This window comes from Pseudophryne corroboree, chromosome 3, assembly GCF_028390025.1.
Source record: "Pseudophryne corroboree isolate aPseCor3 chromosome 3, aPseCor3.hap2, whole genome shotgun sequence".
Lineage (NCBI taxonomy): Eukaryota > Metazoa > Chordata > Amphibia > Anura > Myobatrachidae > Pseudophryne > Pseudophryne corroboree.
In genome coordinates this window covers 708,384,854-708,408,000 of record NC_086446.1, presented here as the reverse complement: position 1 = coordinate 708,408,000, position 23,147 = coordinate 708,384,854, and the positions used below count along the sequence as shown (strand labels likewise).

The 23,147-nt window shown below is 47.8% G+C and overlaps 1 protein-coding gene across 2 annotated transcripts in view; it reads left to right on the top strand.

The window, feature by feature from the left end:
- LOC135056662 (alpha-2-macroglobulin-like) overlaps positions 1 to 22,935 on the top strand; it is a 644,880-nt gene extending 621,945 nt beyond the window's left edge. For both annotated transcript variants that reach the window (XM_063962106.1, XM_063962105.1), the window contains 3 exons: positions 4,101 to 4,203; positions 5,514 to 5,552; positions 22,760 to 22,935. In XM_063962106.1, the coding sequence (XP_063818176.1) occupies positions 4,101 to 4,203; positions 5,514 to 5,552; positions 22,760 to 22,785 (168 nt within the window). In that variant the 3' untranslated portion in view covers positions 22,786 to 22,935. The remainder of the gene's footprint in view (positions 1 to 4,100; positions 4,204 to 5,513; positions 5,553 to 22,759) is intronic.
- Positions 22,936 to 23,147: the final 212 nt, after the last annotated feature.

Genomic DNA, 23,147 nt, shown 5'->3' with positions numbered 1-23,147 from the left:
GCGCATCTTATTACCATGTGCTATGAATGTGCGCTATATATCGCAAAACACTGCATCCCATAAGAGAAAACAATACACCCACACATTATCTGAGTTCCAAAGCTCATTGATGTATATATTTCTTATTAAAAGGATATGTATTCAATATATCACAATGTACAGTATATATATATAGTTACATGGTTACAATTTATACAGTAAGCAGTTATTACAATCTAATTCAAAATACAGCCACAGCCAGCAAATACATCACCATATTTTCCTCATATAAAGTCTGCACATCACTCTCTCTCTCTCTGTAAAATCATGCAGGCACTGGTCAGTCAACATCTTCACCATCATCTGGGACAAACAGGAAAGAAGCACACGGCTCTGTGTGTGTGATCACCTATATACTATGTATTTTGGGGGAGTGCACACATCTAGTCTAGGGGAGGGAACTTTCTCATTCATGATGAGTCACTGGTCAGTTCATGCTGTCTTCCAGGAAATCCATTGTTCTAATAAGAGTGACTTTAGCTTTCATACATTTAATCATATCTACTTGTTGCAATGAGCTACAACTTAATAACAGGCATCAAATTGATATACACATTAATCTGGTTGCTTTAATACCAAACACGACATGTTTGTAAATGCATGTTACCATATATTGCTGTGCTCGCTGCGCGTATTTGCAAGCTTAGCGATTCATATGTGTGGAGTCTGTATATTCTCTCTATGTAATATTTTTTACTTCGACAAGGGGAACAGGGGAAACCACCGGTGGGCCTCATTGCCTGTGTGCCCCTTGCTCCTCTAGGGATCAGGTTCCAAACTCTATCCTAGTGCACTTGAATTATGCATTATACATATGTTACATTATACTTCACAAGAATTTGGTTTATTTATACATTTGCCAAGGGGCACAGATCATATGTTCTGTAATGGTGAGCCAAACCTCTGTGGTGGCTGGCCACGCTCCCATTGGAGCCTGGCCACACCCTTAAGCATGGGCCCTTACAACAGCATCCTCCCGGTGGGCTCCTCAGGCCCCAGTCTGACACTGCACTAAAGTTACATATATTCAAAGCAGAATTGCAGGACACGGGAGCCTGGATCCACGGAACACTGCAAATTCATACCTGCCATCATTGGAGACTTTCATGCACATTTTGGGGCTGTGACTACACATCAAGCCCCCATTTTCATCATAATGGGTTCTTGCCAAGTGCTCCCATAGCTGCTGGGCAGCTCCTACAGTACCTGCGTGCAGAGGTGTAGCTGGAGCAAGGGTATGTTTTGGTGCCCTCTTCCCTATACTGAATTGGGGGCCTAGCCAACATGTGGGGGTATGTTACATTTGAAATGAAACAATATTTAAAAATCCTAAATTGGTGACAGGGCCGTTTCTAGACCTTATGGAGCTCAGAGAGAAAGCTTTAGTCAGCGCATGCTGAAGGCTTGCAACAACAATATAGGGGCATGGCAGCATGGACGGTGTAATGGTTAGCATTACTGCCTCACAGCACTGAAGTTATGGGTTCCATTCCCACTATGGCCCTAACTGTGTGGAGTTTGTATATTCTCCTCACGCTTGCGTGGGTTTCTACCGGGTACTCCGGTTTCCTCCCACAATATAAAAATATACTGGTAGGTTAATTGGCTCCCAACAAAAATTAACCCTGGTGTGCGTGTGTGTGTGTGTGTGTGTGTGTGTGTGTGTGTGTGTGTGGTAAGGAATATAGATTGTAAGCTCCCATGAGGCAGGGACTGATGTGAATGACAAAATATTCTCTGTACAGCGCTGCGGAATATGTGTGTGCTATATAAATAACTGGTAATAATAAATAAATAATCTCTTCATTGGGAAGGTGCGTTGCCACACAATAGTACCAATTCACATTACACCGCAAAGTAGTGCCTGTTATTCACATTACACCACACAGTAGGGCCCCTTATACACATTATGCCACACAGTAGAGCCCCTTATACATGTTATGTCACATAGTAGATGCCCTTATACACGTTACACTATGGTTGAGCCCTTATACACATTACACCATGGTAGAGCTGCTATGGAAGTAGCTGTATTTAACTATTTACTTGTTTAGTTCAAATAAATTAAAAACACTATACAGTATGTGTCCTGATTGACCTGACCTCAGAACCTCACAATTCCTCAATGAAACTAAAGCCCCAAATGTGCCCCCCCCCCCCCCCCCCCCCACAGACCTGATAACCCCCCCAGTCTCTGAATGAAAATAATGCCCCAAAACTGAAGAGAGAGGTTCTACAGTAGCCAGGGCAGAGAGAGGTTCTGCAGAAAGAGGTGCTGCAGCAGCTAGGGCAGAGAGAGCTGCTGCAGCAGCATCTGAAGTAGAGACATGTCCTGCAGCTTCCAGGAAAGAGAGAGATGCTGCAGCAGTGGGGGTAGAGAGTGGTGCTACAGGACAGAAGTAACCCTGCTGCACAGCTACAAGCAGACAGTGAGACATATAAAGAGGGCAGCTGAGCTCTGGCATGTGCTAGCTGTCAGCGTCTCCTGCGGCCACCTCTGGCCTGCTCTGTTGCCTACCTGGTCTCAGAGTCAGCGTGCGCCCCTCTGCTTCTCTTCCTGCTCTGCGGCTGCCAGTACAGTGGCCTGCGGTAAGTGGGGGAGGCGGGCGGCAGTGCACCCTCTCAACTTTTTCAGTGCCCGGAGCTCATGCTTCACCGGCAGAGCCGGCCCTAACCAATATGATGCCCTAGGCAAGATTTTTTCTGGTGCCCCCTAGCATTCCTACCCCTATATTTAAAATAGCCCAAAGAGGGGTGTGTTTTTGCTGGCAAGGGGCATGGCCACACAATATTACCCCCAATTCAAATTACACCACACAGTACTGCAACTTTATTCACATTTGATCATGCGATAGTGTCTCTTATTCACTCTACATCACACAGTAGTACCACTTTACCTTATATACATTACTCCTCACAGTAGTGCTCCTTATTCACATTACATCACACTGAACTGCTTTATTCACATAAGACAACACAGTAGTGCCCTTTCTATACATTATGCCACACAGTAGAGCACCTTATACACAGTAATGCTCCTCACACACATGACACACATTATTAATGTCCTTATAAACATAATGCGCCTTACACATTCTGCCAACCTTTATTAATGCCCTTATACACATAATCTCCCTTACACATTTGCTGCACATTATTAATGCATTTATACACATGACACGCATAATGCCTCTTATGCCGAACACTATTGCACAATCAACCTACCTGCACACAGCACTTACATGGCCGCTAACACTGTGACCTCTGCCTCTGCTTGGATACAGATGTGTCCTCATACATCTTGCCTCAATACACCATGCCGAAGGAGATGCCTGGTGAGAGTCAGCTGGCAGCTCTCCTAACGTTGGGCACCTTTTTTATGAAAATGCATGTTATTTGTATTTCTGTATGGCTAGGATGCACAAGCAGCTTCTGCTGAATAAAATGATATGCGGCATGCCTATATACTGTGTGCGACAGTGGCTGTATCTGTATACGAAATGCTACACACAGAATAAAGGCATGCCGCATATCATTTTAATCAGCAGAAGCTGCTGATGCCCCTAGGCATGCCAAATGCCCTAGGCAGTTGCCTTGTATGCCTATGCCTAGGGCCGGCTCTGTTCACCGGAACCACCCTCGCTACACACTTGCCTGCACGCATGCATCATCCATTCACCACAACAGTGATAGAGTGCCCCCTCAACCGCCACCCTTTCCACCCACCTGCGGGGCACTAGGACAATGGGACAGTGCCCGAAAAGAGGGAATTTCCTGCTTAAATAGGGATGGTTGGGAGGTATGCAGATTTTTTATTTTCTATATTATATTTGCACTATTCACATTCAAGGTCTTCACATGGATTTTTACAGTACGCCAGCACAAACAACTACAACATAATAATAATAATAAATGGCAGGTAACTGTCCAGAGGATTCTGCTTTGCTCTCTCTTTAAACTAGACGCGCTTGTGAAAATGTGTGACAAACATCACAAACAGCATTTTGCACGTATCTATTGTGCCCCATAGATTACCTGTATTATGCTTTGTTCTTCCTCAGCTCACTCATGTAACAGAGAGATTTGCTTTTGGCATGACCAAAGAAACACATGTGGAAAATCTGCAGCCCGCAAATGTCATAGTTTATGATTATTATGTTCCAGGTAAGTGGAAACGTGCACAACATTACCGTACATGTATATATTGTAGATGTACGCGGTCGAGTCACTTTATTACGACCAGCTCATACATTTGACGTTGACAACGCATAGTCCATGAAGTACATCACGTGTCGTGAGCTGGCTTAGTAGGTGTATAGGGTTTGCACTTGTTGCTGTCATGGGTACAGGGGGCAATTTATTGGAGTTGCAAGAAGGGTCGATTATCTGCTTTCAGACCAAGGGTGACAGTATTTCTGAAACAGAGCAGTTTGTGAACTGTTCGTGTGCTGCTGTGGTGAAGGTGTATCGAGACTGGACAAATGGCCCCATTGCGAATAACCGACGTGGAAACTGTGGAGCACCACGCGCCATCCGTGTGCGAGGTGAACGTCGGTTATGAAGGTGCCTGAGGGGGCAGCCGACATGCTACAGTGGAGTAGCTCACCGTCAAAATGAGCCTGGGGGCTACCAGGCAGTTCAGGCCGATAACTGCTGTCCGTGCTGCACACGGTTACTCTGGCTAGCTGGTGATCATAAAAATGTGACTCGACTGTGTATAACACATCTTAGCTGCCATGGAAAGGTATTTTCCCAGTACAGTGTGCGATCTAGAAATATTTGCATGTTTGTCAATCATTATCTATGCAAAGTTGGTTCTAAGGACCTAATTCAGACCTGATCGTAGATGTGTGAAAAAATGCACATCTACGATCAAAATCTTTGACGTGCGCGGGGACGCCCAGCACAGGGCAAGTCCGCCCCGCATGCCGGGTCCTGAAACCCCCCCCATCCCCACCCCCCACCGCAGACTTGCGAAAGCATCGTACGGCGGCGATGTTATCGCATCTGATGAGTACCTCTCTGCCTACGCAGCCTAGCGAAGGCAGGCGGCTACCCACTATGTTTAGGGTCGTAGCAGCTGCGTGTGACGTCACGCAGCTGCCGCGGCCTGCCCCGCAATTGTTCCGGACTCACCTGCGTTGTCTGGTCCGCACCCCCCCCAACACCGCCGCAACACCGCAGATGCACGCCTGACCGCCCTGCGACCGCCTTTGCCTGTCAATCCGGCAGAGGAGACCGCACAAGTTAGATGCCATCGCATCTCACTGTGTGCGTACACACAGTGCGGCTTCTGCGTGTGTGCGCACTTCACCAGCCTTCAGCCTGCGTACGCTGCCGCTGCAGCGACCAGGTCTGAATTTCTGTAGGCCCTCAGTCCCTTTCATTTGTCATTTCACATGCTGAGCACTATCATGCCTAGGAGAACATATTTCCCTTATTGCAAAAAACATGTTTGTCTCTTTCTATTCTAGATGAAAACACTGTGGCAGAGTATAATTCTTGCAGTGCAGGTAAGTGAAACTTATCTGTCATTTCCCAGTGCTGTACATGCTTCTTGGTTATTATATGAACAGACAAACTGAGTCATTCATTTGTTATTCTTAATGAATTGGATATGACTCCAACATGCATCCTTTCCTGTGAAAGGTCACTGCCGTGTATTAGGATAAAGCTACAGATGCAGCCGCGCTCACCTATCCCGAGATGCATAGATGGCGTTACTAGTGTGCCTGCATCTATTATGTACACTTGCGTAGGCGCACCATAGACTTTAATGGTGCAATTGCAGACTGAGAATACAGTAGTCGCAGCCAGGAATGCTATGAGCTTTCCACGATGCATGTGCCCGTGTGTATACATTGCGGCAAAGCTGAGGGTGGCTACATCTGTATGTGGCCAATCAGCACATGCAATGCTCATATTCACAGATTTCAGCGATTTTCTTCTACTGCATATGCGCAAAATCCCCTAAAAACTCATACAGGCTACAGCGCATGCGTTACACTGAGGCGCAGGGGTGATTGAGATGCATGGTGTCAGAAATATAAATATGTTGAACATCCCTGGGTGGTGACTGGGAGGTCGCTATTCAGACACATGGAGATTGTCCATCTTAGAGAATTGCAGCGTATGAAGATGCTGAAAGTGAGTCACATGCTTGTACACCAACATGTCAGCTGTTTTCTGTGGACACTAGGGACTTTATTTATGAAGCGGCGGTTTATGTAAGCTGCTGCTTACCGGTGGGTTGGAGGTGAAAGTGTAAAACGGCTCTTGCAGTCAGTATAAGGCACACTGGGCTTTACAGTTAAGGTGCATACACACTGGGCGTTTTTACGCATGCGCAGTTCTGACCTGATCGCAGCGCTGCAAAAAAACTAGCGTGCAATCAGGTCTGAATGACCCCCAAAGTTCTGGCTACGTCCCTGCATATGAGCATATGAGTACTGCTGTACGTACACACAGTGGCGTAACTAGAAATTTTTCTCCCCCAAGCCAAAAAATTCTTCGGCACCCCCCCCCCCCCCCTTCATGCTCCATAATTGGGAGCAAGAAAGGGATAAATATGCGCGCGCCGAAGGTGCGCGCGCCAAAAAGGGGCGTGGTTTTGTTGGAGTGGGCCTGGTTTCGCATAAAGGGGCGTGGCATTGCAGGAAAAGACTACCTTATACCCCAGTTTTGCAACCTGCACGCCCATACGTTGGCCACCACAGGAAAGAAAAATAATCCTGATTCATGCCCCTTACATTATTTGTCATTTTTCCTCCTTATAGTAATGCCCACTGCCCAGTATACATTATGCCACATACTGCAATGGCCCTTAGACATTATGCCGCACACAATAATGCACGACACAATATGCACACACTGTAATGCCCCCGACACATTATGCCACACACCGTAATGTCTGTGCCACATTATGCCACACACCGTAATGCCTGTGACACATTATGACAGGAATCGCAATGCCCGTTATACATTATGCTACACACTGCAATGCCCCTGATACATTATAGCACATACAATGTCTGTGACACATTATGACACACACCGCAATGCCCGTGATACATTATGCCACACACTGCAATGCCCGATACATTATAGCACATACAATGCCTGTGACACATTATGCCACACACTGCAATGACCTTGAGACATTATACCACAATGCCCGTGATATAGTATACCATACACCGTAATGCCTGTGACACATACCGCAATGCCCTGCCCGTTATACCCTATGCCACACATCGTATTGCCCGTTATGTATTATGCCACACTGCAATGACCCTGAGACATTATACCACATACCACAATGCCCGTGATATAGTATACCACACACCGTAATGCCTGACACATTATGACACACACCGCAATGTCCGTGATACATTATGCCACACACTGCAATGACCCTGAGACATTATACCACATATCACAATGCCCGCAATATAGTATACCATACACCGTAATGCCTGTGACACATTATGACACACACCGCAATGTCCGTGATACATTATGCCACACACCGTAATGCCCATTACACATTAAGTCCGACAGTAAGGCTTCTAATTACTTTTCAATTACCTGCTCGTTGTCAGGGGTTTCATGCACTGGGTGTCATGCTCGTTGCCAGGGGTTTCATGCTCTTGGTTCCATGCACGGTGCCAGGGGTTTTCATGCTCAGGGTGTCATGCTCGTTGCCAGGGGTTTCATGCACTGGGTGTCATGCTCGTTGCTAGGTGTTTCATGCACTGGGTGTCATGCTCGTTGCCAGGTGTTTCATGCACTGGGTGTCATGCTCGTTGCTAGGAGGTAGTCCTTGTTGCTAGAGCTGTGCTCCCAGTGCCACATATGTCCCCAGTGCCAGATATTCCCCCACGGTGCCAGGTACTTACATGCCCCAGTGCCAAATATAGTCGTCGTCCCCATGTGCCAGGTACACATATACCCCCCCAGTGCCACATATGCCCCCAGTGCCAGATATTCCCCCCCAGTGCCACATATGCCCCCAGTGCCAGATATGCCCCCAGTACCATATATTCCCCCCCAGTGCCAAATATGCCCCCAGTGCCAGATATTCCCCCCAGTGCCAGATATTCCCCCCGTGCCATATATGCCCCCAGTGCCAGATATTCCCCCCCCAGTGCCAGATATTCCCCCCGTGCCATATATGCCCCCAGTGCCAGATATCCCCCCCAGTGCCATATATGCCCCCAGTGCCAGATATTCCCCCCCCAGTGCCATATATGCCCCCAGTGCCAGATATTCCCCCCCAGTGCCATATATGCCCCAGTGCCAGATATCCCCCCCCCAGTGCCAGTTATTCCCCCCCAGTGCCAGATATTCCCCCCAGTGCCATATATGCCCCAGTGCCAGATATCCCCCCCCAGTGCCATATATGCCCCCAGTGCCAGATATTCCCCCCCAGTGCCATATATGCCCCCCGTGCCATATATGCCCCCAGTGCCAGATATCCCCCCCCCAGTGCCATATATGCCCCCAGTGCCAGATATCCCCCCCCAGTGCCAGATATTCCCCCAGTGCCAGATATCCCCCCCCCCAGTGCCAGATATGCCCCCAGTGCCAGATATTCCCCCCAGTGCCAGAAATGCCTCCCCCCCCCCAGTGCCATATATGCCCCCAGTGCCAGATATTTACCCCCCCCCCCCCCCCCCCCCCGCCGTCGCTTTTTGGAGGGACACAGAGGGCACAGCTCGCCTCTCCTGTGTCCCTCCTGCTGCATCATCTCTGGCGGCCGCGGGTCTATTAGGGGGAAGTGCCGGTTTGTGAGCCAATTAGAGCTCACGGACGGCACTTCCCCCTATTAGACCCGCGGCCGCCGGAGATGATGCAGCAGGAGGGAGACAGGGAGGCGCGCTGTGTGCCCTCCGTGTCCCTCCAACAAGCGGCGGAGGGAAGGAGACTGCAGACTGACATGCGGACGCTCGTCCGCATGTCAGTCTGCTGTAAATCAGTGGCGCCCCCGCAGCCCCTCGCCCCCAAGCCACCGCGAGGACTGCGGGGGCAGTAGTTACGCCACTGCGTACACATACACACGATAACAATGATATATAAGACTTATAAACATTAATTAATATACATGCATATATATATATATATATATATATATATATATATATATGTATTAACCAGTTCTATTCAGCGGCACTCAGAGACTTGTAACAGCGTAGAACTTTAAAACATCTTATGCAGGCTTTTTTTATTTATTTATTAAAGCACAAGATGTTTTCAAGTTCTACGCTGTTACAAGTCTCTGAGTGCCGCTGAATGGAACTGGTTAATACATGGATTTTGATCTCCAGAGGGCACCGGAGCATTTTAAACCAAGCAAGGCGAGTGCCGATCCATCTGTCACAGTTATATATATATATATATATATATATATACACACACACACACACACACACACACACACACACTATATACAGGAGGGTGGCACTTTAGCACTTATCTGTAAATTAAGCGGTACTGGAACCAGTGTCCATCATTTCAGTTTTATTTAAAAAATAACACTGAAATGATGGCCACTGTAAGTACTATTCTTTGCTTTGGTACAACACTTTGGCCCATTGCATTACTTTCATGTGAGTGCCTGATTTTGGATAGACAGATAAAAAAAAAAAAAAAAAAAAAATATATATATATATAGTGTATGTTTGGCACTCCAATCTGTATATACCATAAATAGTTCCCATGTGCCCTCCAATGTAAATATAAAATAGAATGCATTGGCGGCGGCACACACGGTTATGCAAGAAACTTAATGTTAAATGCTACTTTTTTAAATAAAACCGAAACTTAGAAGCATTTACCATTATGTTTCTTGCATGACCGTGTGTGCCACTGCCATTCCGAGATAGATATATCTACAGCTATATCCTGTATGTATGTATATATACATATATATATATATATATATATATTCACACATATACACATAAATGCATATATACAGTATAATAATAACAACACAGAACCTAAACTCATTAAAAAAAAAAAAAACAGTACAGCCAGCCTTACTGTTACTTTGTTAGCAGGCTGCTGTCACATTGATATAATAGGAGAGCGGTAGTTCCTCTCTCTCTCTGTCTCTCCTCCAAGCAGCTCCTGTCCGCTGGGCACTGGCTCCACACAACCCCCCTCACTCGATAAGCCATCCTCCTCTCCTGCAGCCTGCGCGCCCAGCCAATGACTGAGCCGCAGGCTGCTTCTTTACAGATTACTGGACAGCTGAGCCGTCGCTCAGCTGTCCTTTCAACCCGGCTGCCCTACATGGCGTGCGGCGCCTGCGCTCTTATTTTAATAATGAATGCAGACGGGAGCCGTCGCAAGCCTGCCTACCCTGCTTGTGGTGCCGCCGCGGCCCCACAAGTGTCTGGCAGTGCAGGGGGAGCCGGAAGCACAGCACCGCAGATCGATCCGATCTGTGGTGGGTTGCGGGGACACGGGGGCCCTTTTAAAAAGGGGGGCCTGGGGTACTTACCCCCGGGGACCCCCCCTTAATCCGGCTCTGGGTCCACTAGGAGCCATTGGCACTTTAAGAGTTTAATAGTGTGGGTTGGCTCCTCCCTCTATCCTCCTACTACCAGGCTCAATTTAGAAAATGTGCCTGGAGGAGCCGGTCACAGCTAGGGGAGCTCCATAGGAGTTTTTCTAGTTTTATTATTTTCTTAGAGTTTAGGCACAGGGAGGCTGCTGGCAACAGCCTACCTGCTTCGTGGGACTTAGGGGGAGAGTAGTGTCCGCCCTGCGGGGTCCGAGCCACTATCTCCGCTGACAGAACGTTGAGCTCCTGAGGGGAATGATCGTTCGCTGCCACACGTGTCCGCTCATCCCCGCAGCATGCCGCCACCCCCTAACAGAGCCAGAAGATAGAAGGTGGTGAGATTATGGCGGCACAAAGGTAGGAGCGCAGCTCTGAACGGCTGCGCTCCGGGGAAGGCTCAGCGGCACACAGTGTTGGCGCTGTGAGGTGCGTCCTGAGCCAGCGTCTGAATACCCTAAACTGGTCACAGACGCTAACCGGAGACTGAATCCCCAGGCTAGCGATAGAATCCTCAGTACACAGCCGTTACCCGGAGACTGAATCTCCTGGCTAGTGACGGAATCTTCAGTACACAGACGCTGACCGGGGGCTGAATCCCCCGGCTAGAGACGGATCTCAGGCCAGTATAAAGAAGACGCGCCATCTTCAGGGGGCGGAGCTTCTCCTCAGAACTGACCCAGCAGCATTCAGCGCCATTTTCCTGCCTGCAGCTCCTATTCCACAGACGCTGACAGGTAGAGCTGTCCCTCCAAGCAACTCCAGCTATCCTGTGCGGTACCAGGGGGTTGTAGAAAGGGGGGATGGCTGTGTAATATCTGTATAGTCTATTAAGGTGCACAGATAGCGCTGGCAGTTTTATAAGTTCTGCCTCAGTAAGCGCTGTGTGTGGGTTGGCTCCAGTCTCTGTGGCTCTCTTGGCATTCTTGGGGGGACATTGTGTCTGTCGTTTCCCTGTGTGTGTGTGTGTGTGTGTGTGTGTGTGTGTGTGTGTGTGTGTGTGTGTCTGTGTGTGTGTGTAGTGTTTGCTGTCTCCAGATGCCATGTCTCGGGACTCTCTGTCATGTGCTGCGGAGGATTATTCCTCTCAGGATGATCCCATTCCATGTAATCAGGATAGTACTGTTTTAGCACAGATCCCTGCAAGGGAGCCTGAGTGGTTAGCCTCTATTAAGGGTATGATTTCTCAGATTTCTACTAGGGTAGCACAAACTGAGACTGCTACTCAGGTTTTAGAGAACTCTATGGCTGTTTGGTCCGGTTCTGTCCCTTCCAAACCCCCTAGCGTACACTCTCAAAAGCGTGCTCTTGCCCAGATTATGCAGGATGACACGGATACCGATTCTGACACGGCAGACGGTGATGGGGATGTGCTACGGGGTGCGGCATCCCTGGTTAAAGGGGTGCAGTTGATGATTGAGGCCATTAGAGATGTGTTGAATATTGCTGACACAACTCCTGAGCAGGTTGAGGAGGCTTACTTCACAGATAATAAGAAAGCCTCACTAACATTCCCTGCATCTAAAGAATTAAATACTATATTTGAAAAATCCTGGGAAAACCCAGAGAAATAATTCCAGATCCCAATAATTGACGCGTCTGTTTCCAGACAGTCAAAGAAGGTGGTTTTACCTGTCCCGGGATCTACCGCGTTAAATAAAACGGCAGATCGCAAGGTTGACATTACGCTGAAATCCAAATACACGGCTTCAGGGGTGATATTGCGGCCTACTATTGCCTGTGCATGGATTTCTAAAGCTATTGTAAAGTGGTCAGGCACGTTACTAGATGACTTGGCTACTATGGAAAAAAGTGACGTTGAATTGTTTTTACGTAACATACAGGATTCTGCAGGATTTATGGTAGAATCCATGAAGGACCTGGGTTTGATAGCTGCGGGGATCTCTTCCATGTCTGTTTCGGTGTGCAGGGGTCTCTGGCTACGCCAATGGTCTGCGGATGCAGAATCCAGAAGTGTGGAGAACCTACACTACACAGGTCAGGCTCTATTTGGGGAAGCGTTGGATACGTGGATTTCCACAACAACCGCGGGTAAATCACCTTTTCCTCCCTCAGCTGCACCGGCTATGAAGAAACCTTTTCCCCAGCTGCGTCACAGTCCTTTCGGACAGCTAATGCGAGAAAGAACATGCCGTCTAACACCTTCTTTAGGGGAGGTCAGGCAAAATACAAGAAGCCTGCTACGACAGTTGCCCAGGACCAGAAGCCTGCTTCTGCTACATCAAAATCCTCAGCATGATGGTGGACCGCACAGCCTGGAGGACGGTCAGGTGGGAGCAAGACTCAGGCGTTTCAGCCACGTCTGGGTGTCGTCCGGCCTGGATCCCTGGGTACAGGATATTGTGTCCCAGGGGTACAGACTAGAGATGAGCGCCTGAAATTTTTCGGGTTTTGTGTTTTGGTTTTGGGTTCGGTTCCGCGGCCGTGTTTTGGGTTCGAACGCGTTTTGGCAAAACCTCACCGAATTATTTTTGTCGGATTCGGGTGTGTTTTGGATTCGGGTGTTTTTTTCCAAAAACACTAAAAAACAGCTTAAATCATAGAATTTGGGGGTCATTTTGATCCCAAAGTATTATTAACCTCAAAAACCATAATTTACACTCATTTTCAGTCTATTCTGAATACCTCACACCTCACAATATTATTTTTAGTCCTAAAATTTGCACCGAGGTCGCTGTGTGAGTAAGATAAGCGACCCTAGTGGCCGACACAAACACCGGGCCCATCTAGGAGTGGCACTGCAGTGTCACGCAGGATGTCCCTTCCAAAAAACCCTCCCCAAACAGCACATGATGCAAAGAAAAAAAGAGGCGCAATGAGGTAGCTGTGTGAGTAAGATTAGCGACCCTAGTGGCCGACACAAACACCGGGCCCATCTAGGAGTGGCACTGCAGTGTCACGCAGGATGGCCCTTCCAAAAAACCCTCCCCAAACAGCACATGACGCAAAGAAAAAAAGAGGCGCAATGAGGTAGCTGACTGTGTGAGTAAGATTAGCGACCCTAGTGGCCGACACAAACACCGGGCACATCTAGGAGTGGCACTGCAGTGTCACGCAGGATGTCCCTTCCAAAAAACCCTCCCCAAACAGCACATGACGCAAAGAAAAAAAGAGGCGCAATGAGGTACCTGTGTGAGTAAGATTAGCGACCCTAGTGGCCGACACAAACACCGGGCCCATCTAGGAGTGGCACTGCAGTGTCACGCAGGATGTCCCTTCCAAAAAACCCTCCCCAATCAGCACATGATGCAAAGAAAAAGAAAAGAAAAAAGAGGTGCAAGATGGAATTATCCTTGGGCCCTCCCACCCACCCTTATGTTGTATAAACAAAACAGGACATGCACACTTTAACCAACCCATCATTTCAGTGACAGGGTCTGCCACACGACTGTGACTGATATGACGGGTTGGTTTGGACCCCCCCCAAAAAAGAAGCAATTAATCTCTCCTTGCACAAACTGGCTCTACAGAGGCAAGATGTCCACCTCATCTTCACCCTCCGATATATCAGCGTGTACATCCCCCTCCTCACAGATTATCAATTCGTCCCCACTGGAATCCACCATCTCAGCTCCCTGTGTACTTTGTGGAGGCAATTGCTGCTGGTCAATGTCTCCGCGGAGGAATTGATTATAATTCATTTTAATGAACATCATCTTCTCCACATTTTCTGGATGTAACCTCGTACGCCGATTGCTGACAAGGTGAGCGGCGGCACTAAACACTCTTTCGGAGTACACACTTGTGGGAGGGCAACTTAGGTAGAATAAAGCCAGTTTGTGCAAGGGCCTCCAAATTGCCTCTTTTTCCTGCCAGTATAAGTACGGACTGTGTGACGTGCCTACTTGGATGCGGTCACTCATATAATCCTCCACCATTCTATCAATGTTGAGAGAATCATATGCAGTGACAGTAGACGACATGTCCGTAATCGTTGTCAGGTCCTTCAGTCCGGACCAGATGTCAGCATCAGCAGTCGCTCCAGACTGCCCTGCATCACCGCCAGCGGGTGGGCTCGGAATTCTGAGCCTTTTCCTCGCACCCCCAGTTGCGGGAGAATGTGAAGGAGGAGATGTTGACAGGTCGCGTTCCGCTTGACTTGACAATTTTGTCACCAGCAGGTCTTTCAACCCCAGCAGACCTGTGTCTGCCGGAAAGAGAGATCCAAGGTAGGCTTTAAATCTAGGATCGAGCACGGTGGCCAAAATGTAGTGCTCTGATTTCAACAGATTGACCACCCGTGAATCCTTGTTAAGCGAATTAAGGGCTGCATCCACAAGTCCCACATGCCTAGCGGAATCGCTCCGTGTTAGCTCCTTCTTCAATGCCTCCAGCTTCTTCTGCAAAAGCCTGATGAGGGGAATGACCTGACTCAGGCTGGCAGTGTCTGAACTGACTTCACGTGTGGCAAGTTCAAAGGGCATCAGAACCTTGCACAACGTTGAAATCATTCTCCACTGCACTTGAGACAGGTGCATTCCATCTCCTATATCGTGCTCAATTGTATAGGCTTGAATGGCCTTTTGCTGCTCCTCCAACCTCTGAAGCATATAGAGGGTTGAATTCCACCTCGTTACCACTTCTTGCTTCAGATGATGGCAGGGCAGGTTCAGTAGTTTTTGGTGGTGCTCCAGTCTTCTGTACGTGGTGCCTGTACGCCGAAAGTGTCCCGCAATTTTTCTGGCCACCGACAGCATCTCTTGCACGCCCCTGTCGTTTTTTAAAAAATTCTGCACCACCAAATTCAAGGTATGTGCAAAACATGGGACGTGCTGGAATTTGCCCATATTTAATGCACACACAATATTGCTGGCGTTGTCCGATGCCACAAATCCACAGGAGAGTCCAATTGGGGTAAGCCATTCCGCGATGATCTTCCTCAGTTGCCGTAAGAGGTTTTCAGCTGTGTGCGTATTCTGGAAAGCGGTGATACAAAGCGTAGCCTGCCTAGGAAAGAGTTGGCGTTTGCGAGATGCTGCTACTGGTGCCGCCGCTGCTGTTCTTGCGGCGGGAGTCCATACATCTACCCAGTGGGCTGTCACAGTCATATAGTCCTGACCCTGCCCTGCTCCACTTGTCCACATGTCCGTGGTTAAGTGGACATTGGGTACAGCTGCATTTTTTAGGACACTGGTGACTCTTTTTCTGAGGTCTGTGTACATTTTCGGTATCGCCTGCCTAGAGAAATGGAACCTAGATGGTATTTGGTACCGGGGACACAGTACCTCTAACAAGTCTCTAGTTGGCTCTGCAGTAATGATGGATACCGGAACCACGTTTCTCACCACCCAGGATGCCAAGGCCTCAGTTATCCGCTTTGCAGTAGGATGACTGCTGTGATATTTCATCTTCCTCGCAAAGGACTGTTGAACAGTCAATTGCTTACTGGAAGTAGTACAAGTGGGCTTACGACTTCCCCTCTGGGATGACCATCGACTCCCAGCGGCAACAACAGCAGCGCCAGCAGCAGTAGGCGTTACACGCAAGGATGCATCGGAGGAATCCCAGGCAGGAGAGGACTCGTCAGACTTGCCAGTGACATGGCCTGCAGGACTATTGGCATTCCTGGGGAAGGAGGAAATTGACACTGAGGGAGTTGGTGGGGTGGTTTGCGTGAGCTTGGTTACAAGAGGAAGGGATTTACTGGTCAGTGGACTGCTTCCGCTGTCACCCAAAGTTTTTGAACTTGTCACTGACTTATTATGAATGCGCTGCAGGTGACGTATAAGGGAGGATGTTCCGAGGTGGTTAACGTCCTTACCCCTACTTATTACAGCTTGACAAAGGGAACACACGGCTTGACACCTGTTGTCCGCATTTCTGGTGAAATACCTCCACACCGAAGAGCTGATTTTTTTGGTATTTTCACCTGGCATGTCAACGGCCATATTCCTCCCACGGACAACAGGTGTCTCCCCGGGTGCCTGACTTAAACAAACCACCTCACCATCAGAATCCTTCTGGTCAATTTCCTCCCCAGCGCCAGCAACACCCATATCCTCCTCATCCTGGTGTACTTCAACACTGACATCTTCAATCTGACTATCAGGAACTGGACTGCGGGTGCTCCTTCCAGCACTTGCAGGGGGCATGCAAATAGTGGAAGGCGCATGCTCTTCACGTCCAGTGTTGGGAAGGTCAGGCATCGCAACCGACACAATTGGACTCTCCTTGTGGATTTGGGATTTCAAAGAACGCACAGTTCTTTGCGGTGCTTTTGCCAGCTTGAGTCTTTTCAGTTTTCTAGCGAGAGGCTGAGTGCTTCCATCCTCATGTGAAGCTGAACCACTAGCCATGAACATAGGCCAGGGCCTCAGCCGTTCCTTGCCACTCCGTGTGGTAAATGGCATATTGGCAAGTTTACGCTTCTCCTCCGACAATTTTATTTTAGGTTTTGGAGTCCTTTTTTTTCTGATATTTGGTGTTTTGGATTTGACATGCTCTGTACTATGACATTGGGCATCGGCCTTGGCAGACGACGTTGCTGGCATTTCATCGTCTCGGCCATGACTAGTGGCAGCAGCTTCAGCACGAGGTGGAAGTGGATCTTGATCTTTCCCTAATTTTGGAACCTCAACTTTTTTGTTCTCCATATTTTATAGGCAGAACTAAAAGGCACCTCAGGTAAACAATGGAGATGGATGGATTGGATACTAGTATACAATTATGGACGGACTGCCACGGTTAGGTGGTATAAAAAAACCACGGTTAGGTGGTATATATTGTAATACAATTATGGATGGACGGACTGCCTGCCGAGTGCCGACACAGAGGTAGCCACAGCCGTGAACTACCGCACTGTACACTGGTTGATAAAGAGATAGTAGTATACTCGTAACAACTAGTATGACTGACTATGACGGTATAAAGAATTAAAAAAAAACCACGGTTAGGTGGTATATATTATAATACAATTATGGATGGACGGACTGCCTGCCGACTGCCGACACAGAGGTAGCCACAGCCGTGAACTACCGCACTGTACACTGGTTGATAAAGAGATAGTAGTATACTCGTAACAACTAGTATGACACTATGACGGTATAAAGAATGAAAAAAAAACCACGGTTAGGTGGTATATATTATAATACAATTATGGATGGACGGACTGCCTGCCGACTGCCGACACAGAGGTAGCCACAGCCGTGAACTACCGCACTGTACACTGGTTGATAAAGAGATAGTAGTATACTCGTAACAACTAGTATGACACTATGACGGTATAAAGAATGAAAAAAAAACCACGGTTAGGTGGTATATATTATAATAATACAATTATGGATGGACGGACTGCCTGCCGACTGCCGACACAGAGGTAGCCACAGCCGTGAACTACCGCACTGTACACTGGTTGATAAAGAGATAGTAGTATACTCGTAACAACTAGTATGACTATGACGACGGTATAAAGAAAGAAAAAAAAATACCACGGTTAGGTGGTATATAATTATACAATTATGGATGGACGGACTGCCTGCCGAGTGCCGACTGCCGACACAGAGGTAGCCACAGCCGTGAACTACCGCACTGTACTGTGTCTGCTGCTAATATAGACTGGTTGATAAAGAGATAGTATACAACAATATACTACTATACTGGTGGTCAGGCACTGGTCACCACTAGTCACACTGGCAGTGGCACTCCTGCAGCAAAAGTGTGCACTGTTTAATTTTAAATTAATATAATATTATGTACTCCTGGCTCCTGCTATAACAACCTGCAGTGCTCCCCAGTCTCCCCCACAATTATTATAAGCTTTTATACATTGATGTGCAGCACACTGGGCTGAGCTGAGTGCACACAGACTGAGTCACACTGTGTGACTGCTGTGTATCGTTTTTTTCAGGCAGAGAACGGATATAGCAGAGAACGGATATATTAAATAAAAGTTAACTTAACAACAACTGCACTGGTCACTGTGGTAAACTCTGTCTGCACAATCTCTCTCTCTCTCTCTCTCTTCTAATCTATTCTAATGGAGAGGACGCCAGCCACGTCCTCTCCCTATCAATCTCAATGCACGTGTGAAAATGGCGGCGACGCGCGGCTCCTTATATAGAATCCGAGTCTCGCGAGAATCCGACAGCGTCATGATGACGTTCGGGCGCGCTCGGGTTAACCGAGCAAGGCGGGAAGATCCGAGTCGCTCGGACCCGTGAAAAAAAAAGTGAAGTTCGTGCGGGTTCGGATTCAAAGAAACCGAACCCGCTCATCTCTAGTACAGACTGGAGTTTCAAACTCTTCCACCTCACCGATTCTTCAAATCAGGCTTGCCAGCTTTGCTGACATACAGGACTATCCTACAGGAAGCTGTCCAAAGATTCGAAATGTCAGCAGTCATTGTTACAGCTCCACCTCATCAGCAAAACAAGGGCTACTATTCGAACCTTTTTGTGGTACCGAAGCCGGATGGTTCGTTCAGGCCAATTTTGAACTTGAAATCGTTAAACCCTTATCTAAGGGAGTTCAAATTCAAAATGGAGTCTCTGAGGGCGGTGATCTCAGGTCTGGAGGAGGGGGAGTTTCTGGTGTCCCTGGATATCAAGGATGAGTACCTCAACATTCCCGTTTGGTCGCTGCATCAGGCTTATCTCAGATTTGCACTGTTAGACAATCACTATCAGTTCCAAGCACTGCCATTCGGTCTCTCCACGGCACCGAGGATTTTCACCAAGTTGATGGCAGAGATGATGGTTCTCCTCTGCAGACAGGGAGTGAACATAGTTCCATATCTGGACGATCTGCTGATAGAGGCTTCGTCCAGGGAGAAGTTGTTACATTCCATTGCTCTCACGACTCATCTGCTCAGGGAGCACGGATGGATCCTGAACCTTCCGAAGTTACATTTGGAGCCGATAAGGAGATTGTCTTTCCTGGGGTTGATCCTTGACACGGAAGTGCAGAGGGTGTTTCTACCGGTGGAGAAAGCGTTGGTGATACAGTCGATGGTCCGGGATGTCTTGAAGCCTGCCCGGGTATCGGTACATCTGTGCATTCGCCTTCTGGGGAAGATGGTTGCCTCTTACGAGGCTCTACAGTACGGAAGATTTCATGCTTGGTCATTCCAACTGGATCTGTTAGACCAGTGGTCGGGTTCTCACCTACACATGCACCAGAGGGTACGTCTGACGCCGAAAGCAAGGATTTCTCTCCTCTGGTGGCTGCAGCTGCCTCACCTTCTGGATGGCCGCAGGTTCGGGGTTCAGAACTGGATCCTTCTAACCACGAATGCAAGTCTCAGAGGTTGGGGAGCAGTCACCCAAGGGGAAACCTTCCAGGGAAGGTGGTCAAGTCAGGAATCCCTTCTTCCAAATAATCATCCTGGAGCTAAGAGCTGTGTACAACGTGCTTCTTCAGGCAACGCACCTTCTACAGACTCAAGCCATCCAGGTGCAGTCGAACAATGTAATGACAATGGCCTACATAAACCGACAGGGCGGAACGAAGAGCAGAGCTGAAATGTCAGAGGTAACAAGAATCCTCCTCTGGGCAGAAAGACACGCGTTAGCACTGTCAGCAATCTTCATTCCGGGAGTGAACAACTGGGAAGGGGACATGATCTCCATCCAGGAGAATGGGGCCTCCACCCGGAGGTGTACGAGGAGGTAACAGGTCATTGGGGTGTACCTCAAATAGACATGATGGCCTCCTGCCTCAACAAGAAGCTTTGGATGTACTGTTCCAGGTCGAGAGACCCACAGGCAGTGGCGGTGGACACCCTGGTAACTCCATGGGTGTTCAAGTCAGTGTATGTGTTCCCTCCACTTCTACTCATTCCAAGAATACTAAAGCTTGTAAAAAGAACAAGAGTTCCGACGATCCTCATTGCACCGGACTGGCCAAGGAGGGCTTGGTATGCGGATCTGCTGGATCTACTACTGGAAGAACTGAGGCCTCTCCCTCTTCGGGAGAATCTTCTGCAACAGAGGCGCTTATCAAGACTTACCGCGGCTACGTTTGACGGCATGGTGGTTGAGCGCCGGATCTTAGCTCGGCAGGGTATTCCGACCGCGGTTATTCCTACCCTGATACAGGCTAGGAAGGGAGTAACGTCTAAACATTACCATCGAATTTGGAAAAAGTATGTGTCTTGGTGTTAATCCAAGAAGTTTCCTGCGGTGGAGTTTCAACTTGGACGGTTTCTCCTATTCCTGCAAGCAGGAGTGGATATGGGCCTGCGTTTGGGATCCCTCAAGGTCCAGATTTCGGCTTTATCCATTTTCTTCCAGAAACAATTGGCTGTCCTCCCTGAGGTTCAGACCTTTTTGAAAGGGGTTCTGCACATCCAGCCTCCCTTTGTGGCACCGACGGCGCCCTGGGATCTTGACGTGGTGTTGCATTTCCTGCAATCGGATTGGTTTGAGCCTTTACAGGAGGCGGAGGTCAAGTTTCTCACGTGGAAGGCTGTCGCTTTGTTGGCCTTGGCTTCTGCACGACGTGTGTCAGAATTGGGGGCTTTGTTCTGTAAAAGTCCCTATTTTGTCTTTCATGAGGATAGGGCCGAACTCAGGACGCATCCACAGTTCCTTCCAAAGGTTGTGTCTGCTTTTCATATCAACCAACCTATTGTGGTGCCAGTGGCTACGGACTCCTCAATTGCTCCAAAGTCTTTGGAAGTTGTGAGGGCTTTGAAGATCTATGTGAAGAGGACTGCTCGTCACAGAAAATCGGACTCTCTATTTGTCCTGTATGATTCCAAGACAATTGGGTGTCCTGCTTCTAAGCAGACGATTTCTCGCTGGATCAGGTTCACTATCCAGCATGCATATTCTACGGCAGAATTGCTGTGTCCAAAATCTGTGAAGGCCCACTCTACTCATAAGGTGGGTTCTTCCTGGGCGGCTGCCCGGAGTGTTTCGGCTTTGCCGAGTGGCTACTTGGTCTGGGTCGAACACATTTGCTAAGTTTTACAAGTTCGATACTTTGGCCTCTGAGGACCTCAAGTTTGGTCAAGCAGGTTTGCAGGAACCTGCACGCTTCTCCCTCCTGTTCTGGGAGATTTGGTACATCCCCATGGTACTAATGTCGACTCCAGCATCTTCTAGGACGTAAGAGAAAATAGGATTTTAATTACCTACCAGTAAATCCTTTTCTCGTAGTCCGTAGAGGATGCTGGGCGACCGCCCAGCGCTTTGTTATCCTGCAGTGGTTCTTTGGTTCAGTTCTGCCATGTTCTTAGGTAAGTTCTGCGTTTCTTTACTGGTTTCAGTACTGTTTTAGCTGTTGCTGAGTTTTTAGGCTTGTTAGCCTGGTTTGCCTTGTTTGTGTGAGCTCGTATGAATCTCGACACTATCTGTGTATTTCCTTCTCTCAAAGTATATTGTCTCCTCGGGTACAGTTTCTAGACTGAGTCTGGTAGGAGAGGCATAGAGGGAGGAGCCAGCCCACACTATTAAACTCTAAAAGTGCCAATGGCTCCTAGTGGACCCGTCTATACCCCATGGTACTAATGTGGACCCCAGCATCCTTTACGGACTACGAGAAAAGGATTTACCGATAGGTAATTAAAATCCTATTTTCACTCTATACCAGCAAACAGAAAAGGGGTTGCTTTTTCCCCCTGGTATCCCCCCAGCACACTGACTAATACCTGTATCAATACTTGAATCTTTCTGGTAATAGAATTTCAGAGATTTTTGTTACATACAGTATATTTGCAAATACTGTACATGGGAAGCTGCTGAGCCACTTCACGGCTTATCTGATATCAGCAGTCCTACACTGCATAATAGCAGTGCCCACATAGGGCCATGTGATTTGTCTACAGTAAGGCCTCATGATAAAGGCTCATACAAAAATACATCCAGATTGAGGGCTAGCTTACCTGAGAGCCACCCCTAAGATCTTCCATTAGCACTACAAGGTCCGGCATGCCTTCCATGCAAAGACATACAGTGGCAGCTGGTCAATCACTCTAGGGATACTTATCAGGTGGTGCCTGAAAATGGAAGGGTCACAGCAAACAGCAAACTCTATGCGAGGTTGTGGAAATGTATTGTAAGTCCTAATAGGCTTGAAGTTGAATTTCTGCAACAAATAGGGATCCACAGTGTTCCATGCTTCTGGTTTACATTTGAAAGGTTTCCAATTATTGTATAGAGCAGTAATCTGATTTGCTTCTCTATATTTCAGGGTTTGAAAAAGACAAATCCCACTAATCAGTGAAGATATCACATGGTGTCCTCCATGCCACAGAATACATGCAGTCTATCTTCAAATACTGTAGATGAGAAGAGATTCCCATCATTAACACTGGCTGATTAATAGTTTATTTTAATACAATATTCAATAAACAATACTCAACCTACTGTATTCTTGTTGGTCATTTTTTTGTAATAGAGATAATTAATTAAATGTATAGTATATATATATCATGAAATGCCAGACAAATGAAGTCATTGGCCCAAATGAATTAAGAAAAAAGGGAATGCACTAAGCGCTTAGGTGAGTGAAACTGCAATATGATTGTCAGCAACCTCTTGTAAAAGGGAATTGCCAATCCCTTAATACACAAAAATAC